Source organism: Populus euphratica, unplaced genomic scaffold (assembly GCF_000495115.2).
Source record: "Populus euphratica unplaced genomic scaffold, PopEup_1.0 scaffold1531.1, whole genome shotgun sequence".
Classification (NCBI taxonomy): Eukaryota; Viridiplantae; Streptophyta; class Magnoliopsida; order Malpighiales; family Salicaceae; genus Populus; species Populus euphratica.
The window spans coordinates 37,634-45,232 of NW_011501379.1; the positions used below are offsets into that span (position 1 = coordinate 37,634).

General features: G+C 36.6%; 1 protein-coding gene across 1 annotated transcript; it reads right to left on the reverse strand.

Annotated features, from left to right (window-relative positions):
* Nucleotides 1-228: 228 nt before the first annotated feature.
* Nucleotides 229-7,455, reverse strand: LOC105117794 (replication factor C subunit 1-like). Its single transcript, XM_011015553.1, has 12 exons — nt 7,392-7,455; nt 6,876-6,929; nt 6,164-6,333; nt 5,451-5,541; nt 4,240-4,421; nt 4,106-4,145; nt 3,121-3,245; nt 2,723-2,795; nt 1,882-1,974; nt 1,556-1,802; nt 826-882; nt 229-627 (listed from the first exon to the last, which is right to left on the reverse strand). Exons 2-12 carry the CDS (start codon nt 6,927-6,929, stop codon nt 458-460), a joined length of 1,302 nt encoding a protein of 433 aa, XP_011013855.1. The 5' UTR covers nt 7,392-7,455; the 3' UTR covers nt 229-457.
* Between the last annotated feature and the right edge of the window lie 144 nt (nt 7,456-7,599).

The following is a 7,599-nucleotide window of genomic DNA, read 5'->3' on the forward strand; positions in this document are numbered from 1 at the left end:
CATCCATACAATAATTAAAAAAATGAGTTATTTTTAAAAAATATATTTCCATTAAAAAAGTTATCATAAAAATATATTTTTCCACACAACAAACTGACCTTGGATATTCCGCCAGCCAATGGACCCACATCTCTTCACGGCATCCGGGAGAGCAACGGTAGCACTTTATATAAGGCGTTCAGAGTTTCCATTTCGTCATGGTTTAGTTATGGTAAGCTAGATCCATATGTTGTGATGATAAAATTCCAAGCAAACCATCCCATTTCAAACATTATCCAAAATCTGATCTACAAAATCTGTGGTACTGAAAAGGAAGGCGTTACCACAGTAACATTTGCTACCAACAGTCAACAAGCAACCTTCAAAAGGAGTTTTACAGCTCACAGAAGGAAGCGTACCTCCATTTGTCATAAACAAGCAAAACTTTACACAACTGCAAGGGTTTACAGTAATAATTTCATCTCTTTCTCTTAGCTCCAGGTTTCTCCGAGGAACCAGAACTGCCTCTCCCTCTGCCCGCTGGTTTTTTCTCGGTAGATGCAGACCCACCTTTTCCTCTTCCTGTAGGCGTCTTCTTAGACTTTGAACTTTCCTTCCCGCACTTCAGTTCCACCTCTACTTGGATTCCTGTTCAGCATAGTTTATATGAGCTCATCCATCCGATTTCTAGGCTATACACAATTTAATAGAGCATTCCCTTCGCAGTTAACTGGATTTTGGATTTAATCAATTGTCGATTCAAAAACCAACTTGGGTATTAAGATAACAAATTGAATTTCAGATTAGCTTTCCAACATGATAAAAGACTGCATGAGAAAATCACACCTTTTGAATTTAAACTCTGAAGCTCAGACTGCAGCTTCTCGCCATTACCAGTTCCTTCTGCCACAAGAAAGGAAAAACAAAGTCCAAGAACTAAGACCAAATATCTAAAAGTTCTATTCAGATGTTGCAATTGAAGAACAATTATTCCACAAGTATATCTTTTTGGACATAGACTCACCATGCCTTCAAAAAAAAAAAGGTGCAGTGTATTGGTATTGATCAATGATCTCCTATAGATGTACTCCATGCTTTGCACAGTCAAAATTGTTGAGAGGTAATAGAATACATAATTGAAACACAGATATAATATATCAGACTGTAAGTTAAACAAGGCAAACAAATCCCACTGTGCTTAGTATCCCTAATTCTACCAGGCTTAGGGAATATATAATAATATATCAGAGGTAATAGAATACGTAATTGAAAAACAGATATAATATATAACATATCCCACTGTGCTTAGTATCCCTAATCCCTGAGAATATCTCTGTTGGTAAAATGTTTGAAAATCTCATGTTGTAAGGAAAACAGATGCTAGTCCTTGCTCACAAAGCAGATCTCTAGTCACTGAAAAATAAACAAGCCACACAAGCAGATCCATAGTGAGTGTTATGCACGTGCACCTGCCATTTTTTATTTTTTTTTGGGGGGGGTGGGGGGGATGGAGAGGAAAGTTGAAGGATAATCATCATTGGATGGTCTATGGTATTTTCAAAAACATAACATTTACCCATATCCTCTGTGTCAGATGAGTTTTCTTCTTCACTTTCAGCCAGCACGTCACCATTTTCCTCTCTTAGACCATCATCAGAAGGTTCTAAAATCGCTGCAACACGCTTCTTAAGGGCCTTTTTCTTTCCAGGAAGTGTGACTAAATCTGCAGCTCGTACCATCCTTGATTTGCTTTCTTCTTTATATGCTCTTGTCAGAGCTGCTTTAACAGTTGATGGTATGCCATCCAATGGATTCCCATGCCCCTGATACACAAAGCAACAATAAGATAATCTGAGAGTGAAAATAGAGGAGACATCAATGATGTATACAAAATAGGGCCACCTGAAATTTTGATAACTCCACAATGGTATCCATATCGTCCTGACTTAGTGAGTATACATTCATGAACTCCACAACCTTCTCAACAGCTTCATCCTGGTTAACAGTTCATGCAAAAAAAGAAAAGAAAATGTCAACATACATAAAACATCTCTCTTCAAATTATCTTCAGAAATCAAAGGTCAAAGGATTTCTCAATGAAATTTGACACCTGGGACAATGTGGCACTCGCTCAAGTGAATTGATGAAGTGAGAATCAACTTCTAAAATCATGCAACCAGACAATTCAACTATTTATAAAAGAGGTGATTATTATCAGGTCATGATGCTGCAAACTCTTCAGCTTTCCTACATGGGCCTTTCGCAACTATTTGGTGTAAATAGCACACAACAACAGCAGGCGCATGCGCGCACTTTTGAGAGGCACTAAAAAGAAAAAGTAAAAGGCCTTGTCCAAGGCCTTGCACAATTACACAGCAATCCAATGAACATTAATTTAACCAGCATTCTTCCAAAGCCTCTGTCCCTTAGCTTCTGTGCCAAAGTCAATACTCCCATTGCTTTGACTTTGAACGAGCAAGTAAATTACGACCTGGGAAGAACTTAAAAAGAAGGCTTTTGGTTTTTGCACGCTGCTAGAGTACTTGAAGCTATTCAGATACCATATTATGAAATATCTATTCCCTCTTCTTTACTAGAAAATTAGAACTATGGCATGTAACCCTACCAGTTTGTTTTAAGAAGTTGAACAGGTGAATCTGATCTTAGACCCAGGCAAGCACACTGCTTGCATTTGGCTATGCTGATAAGCTCCACACATTAAAAAATAGTAATAAAGTTAAACCTTAGGCAGCACCCGAAGAGGATCTGTCAATTGTTTCAGAAGAACTGTAAGGTAGTCAAGTCGAAGCATCTCCCTGCAGGAATGTAAATGAAAGAATGATCACACAGCTTCCAAAGGAGAATGAATAGAGATAAATCAACCAATTGAATTTCTAGATTTTGAGTTGGCAATGCAAGAAGTGGGCATAGCAACACGGCAACAGAAAGTAGCCTTCTCCATCACTTAAATTATTTTAAAAGTGATTAAATATTCAATGAAGTTCAATCAAGCAAGTGCATTCATCTATGCAAGTGCATTCATATATGTGCACATGGATAGGCAATAAATTGATATACCAGAATCGGCAATGTATTACTTCGAAACAAATGAATGATAAAAGCAGGTATAGGAACAGTTACCTCCCCATATTAGATTCACGAGAAGCAAGGAAATGAACATGCAGATCCTCCAACAGCCTCAAATTTTTGCCCGCTGTAGAATTCTTTCCCAGCCACCCACCAAATCTATTAAAATTCCGTTCACCCTGAAAATGAGAATCCATAAAATAAACAATTGAGGTACTAAGAATATAAACATTCTATATACAACAAAGTTATCAATTCCAACTAACAAGCGTGAGAAAGGTAGGCTCTCCAGAACCTTCACCAGACAGATAAATCGATATGGCATATCCTCAAATAAGAAAATGAGGCAATAACACCAAGAAAAGCGGTAGTTGTACAGGTGAAACAGAAAAGAAATAGAAACAATTCTACAAAAGTTTAGTCCAACCTAAATCAAGTGACAAGCTCACCAAACTAAGCTCATTAGTGCAGGCATAAAATAATTGGTTGTCGAAAAATGATGCAATGATTATTACAAACAATTTTTTTTATCAGACTTCTAGGCAAGGAAAAGTTAAAAATTGACTCATTCAAATAAAATATAAATAGACATGAAGATGAATTGGATTCTGTGCAAGATGAAAATCCCATAAAGACAAAAGTGAAAGCAAATGAAGGAAAAGAAAAAAGAAAAGAAAATGAATGATCCTCTGATCTCACAATAGATGTGACTTGGCTAATAATAAGAGTGGAGCCCTGTAGCCAACTGCTTTTGGAAAGCAAGAATAAAAGTTGTATTGATACCAAATCAGGCTATCTGTTTGATTTTCTCAACATAATCTCTGCTTGGAAGTTTGAATCTTAAAAAGACATGAGGCATAATGGCAGGGAATTTTATGCTTTTTAGACGGTTTGTAGCATAGCACAACTTAATCTATTCATCTAAATTTGTTGCAAAATAAGCATACATCAAAACCAACTACTAACTAAAAACCTTTCCATTTGATGTAGCTTCACCAGAGATGGCAAAGCATGTCAAGCTTCAAGAGACATTCATTACCTGTTCAAGTGTCTCCCTTGATCCATGCAACAATGCAGCACTGGTTACAAACCAAAATAGAGAATTGCAATTAGAGAGCAAGAAAAACACATGAAGAACTCTTGATGTTTCCAGAGCAATATGGTGATACATACGGAATGATACAGGATGACAGAGAACCAGTTTGAGAGAGCTGCCACTGTCGATATCTTCGAATCTGCACATTTATTATATCTCCATCGGCAATAGACTCAGCAGCACGTGCAATCAAGCTCATACGTTTCATCCCATTGTCATCTTTACCAATTGAACTTGGCCTATAATTAATGTAGTTTTCCTGCCAAATTACAGAATCAGCTTCCTGCGGATAATTTATGATACATGGACTGTTTTTTGCAATGGTGAAAAACTCTTGAGCTTTTACACAGAAGACAAGTTTCTTCATTGAACATGTTTTGCTTTCTTTCAATATGATTGAATTGAGGTTTGGGCTATGTTACATAACAATGCCCTCCATTTTAGAAAATTGAAATGTTATCATGCAAATCCATTCATCTTTTTTATGTTGTCCAGCAGATGTAGATGTAGAACCACCTCTTCGCCCTTTAGGAGGAGAAATGGGCGATTTTGAGTAAAGTGAGAATTTTTAATTATGCCACTTGTATTTTTAGAGAGAGCATATTGAGGGTTGGTGTCAATAATTGACATTCCACAAAATAGAGAGCCGAACAGCAATTTTTCATTTTTCATAAGCTCACTACCACCAACTGCCGGTTTCCTTCTATCTATTTTCTTCCCCTCAGCTTTAAGTATAACATACTTCACATAGTCAAAAACAGGACAAACCAGTGACCTGGGGACTGAAGATGAAACAAATGCCTTGAATATAAACAGCGTGGAACAGGAACAAGAGCAGGGAACAACATTAACATAATGACTTGGATCACTCGAGTAATCTCCGGTATTGTCACATAATTTTTCATATTCAACTTAGGTTTCAAAACATAATATGAAAAATATTTGTGAAGCTACATACAAAAATTATTAAAATTTTGCAGCGGTATCTTAGGAAATAATTGAGAAATTTCAACACGCTAGCCAGAAAATTTCTAACTACTATCAGCAAAGAAATATCATGGTGTTTTTCTCCAAAATACCAATGGCTAAATTTTGAAAAGAAACTACTTGGCCATTTGAAGCATACTTTCAGCTAAAAATACTGGCTCAGCAGGATTCTGCTGACTGCTGGAAAGGCTAAGATCCATGCCACCCTAACAACATTATCATAGGACTTTCATCACAAGTAACCACCTTCAGAGTCTAAAATTTCCATGGAATTTAATAAAAATAAAATGTGAAAACAAACCTGGATAAGAAGAGGGACCAAGTCAGGATCACTCATACTGAGGTCAATCCGCTCATCCATTCTCAGCTTTCCTCCACTAAAGCCAAACAGCCTGACACCAAAGATGACAATGAGAAACATACTGGAAGAATAAAATCCGTAATCATACAAAGACAGAAACAAAATGAAATAAAAGATCAGCATTTATTGAGCACATTTTTTCATTCTTATTCTAAGAGCAAGAAGAAAGCTTGGCTGCAGGTGCTATCATCCATTCACTTGAGTCAGAAGGAGAAAGAAACAAGAAGAAACAATTAAAAAGGGAAAGATTGGAGTGGAGAACAGATCACGCAACATAAATAACTCATCTATAAAAGTCTAATCATGGATTTTCAAATATAGGTTTGCCTTTCTTTTATTGATAAATGGGTCATTATCTTTTGCATTAGCAAGCAATAACCTGTTCCATGCCTACAGGACTGATCTGACAATATTAGATCATGTTTTACACAAGAACCAACCCAGCACACCTTCTCATAGAAGCTGGGAACCTCAAATATTATGAATTACAATATGCTTGTTTCCACAATTTAAAAAAAAATCACAAAGGACACAGCATGATTTCTTTTTCCTAGAATCCAGTTTAGATTTGTTCCAAGTTAAGACATCATGACTTTAAATAGACAGCATCTAAAACAGCATGAAGAGGTAAGAATTGGATCATCAAGTCATACTTATCCACAGCAGTGAATGGTGAAATATCTTCATCTTTCGCACTTCCTTGAAGGCGCTGTCTTACATCATCATAATTAATGACCGACATTGAAAGGCTCATATATTGTAATTGGTTTAATGCCATACGCATATCTCCATTCACCCTTTCTGCAAGCTCCTCAAGTGCAATCTGCAAGGTTATTAGCAACCATTTATTGCCCGCCAAAATGCAAATGTAAGAAACAAGTGACTAACCAATTATGGGACCTTTCCTGCATTCCAGTACAGGAAAACTGTTGCAATAATCTCTTAAAATTCTTTTTTGGCTATCGTGGAGGGAGCACAATAGGGTAGCTTTTAAGGAGGTAGTGTTACCTCCATATTTTCGAATTTAATTAAACCTTCACTTTCTGTACAGGAAGAAATCATTTTTGTTGATGTGCTTCCTGTTACAGATTTGTAGATGCCCTGGGATTCTTGCAACCAGTTGGTGCCTTTCATTAAACTTCACTTACACAGATATATATAGGAAAAGTATAGAACCAGCTTTTAGAATTTCAAACACTGACCATTTTCATTAAGACTCCTATTCTCAGTAAGTGCAACGTCCAAAATAAATGATTTGGAAGCTTCAAATTTGGTGAGAAAAGCACAATACAGATGAACTATCAGAGGATGTTCACACCAAACCAATTTAAGCAACCAAAAATTTTGAACAAGACAATCATTTACCTCATTAACTTGAAGGCCTTCTGCACTTGCAACTTGATTTAACCTCTTTGCCATCTATAAAACACCAAAATCACTGTTAATAACAAATTATTCCATTGCAATTGTCCCAAAGATTAAAGTATAACCCTATAATCAACACATAGTTGAGTACAAAAAATTTATATTGCGCTAAGCACATTAGGGGCAACAACTTCCTGTGTCACATTTACACAGAAGAGTGCACACCACGCCCAAATGCATGCACTAATTCTTGTAGCACAAAGTGGAAATGCATGATTTAGCACAATCATTCCCCTCTCACTAAATTACAACTTATTCCATTGTGTTCCAAAGGAGTATTGTTACTAGCTTTTTAAAAACATTTGAACAAATGCACAGGTGCTAATATACATGCAAAACCATGTAGAAAAAATGTGACTCCAGGAAATCAGAGGCACAGTGTAGTGGAAATTAGAGATCACTTGAAGACCAGATTATGCTAAGCATATTTATGAATAAATTTGAACTTTCACTAACGGAAAATGATTTGTTTGCCAAGCAACATTCTCCATCGCGTAACCATATAGGTAGCAAATGATAACACCAATTATAATATCTAGCATTGAGTGAATCTAGGAGGCATTGTCTTGAGGAATGATTAAACCCTTGGAGTGCAGGGGCATTGTCTTGAGGAATGATTAAACCCTTGGGAGTGCAGTGTGCAGTTTCAAGTTGTGGTAGAGCC

Coding starts and splice junctions, on each gene's coding strand:
- LOC105117794 (XM_011015553.1), bottom strand. CDS start 6,929: ATGGCAAAGAGGTTAAATCAAGTTGCAAGTGCAGAAGGCCTTCAAGTT. Junction 5,542..6,163: donor CCATTCACTGCTGTGGATAA/GTATGACTTGAT, acceptor CTTTGGTGTCAG/GCTGTTTGGCTTTAGTGGAG. Junction 628..825: donor TCAGAGTTTAAATTCAAAAG/GTGTGATTTTCT, acceptor TATGCTGAACAG/GAATCCAAGTAGAGGTGGAA.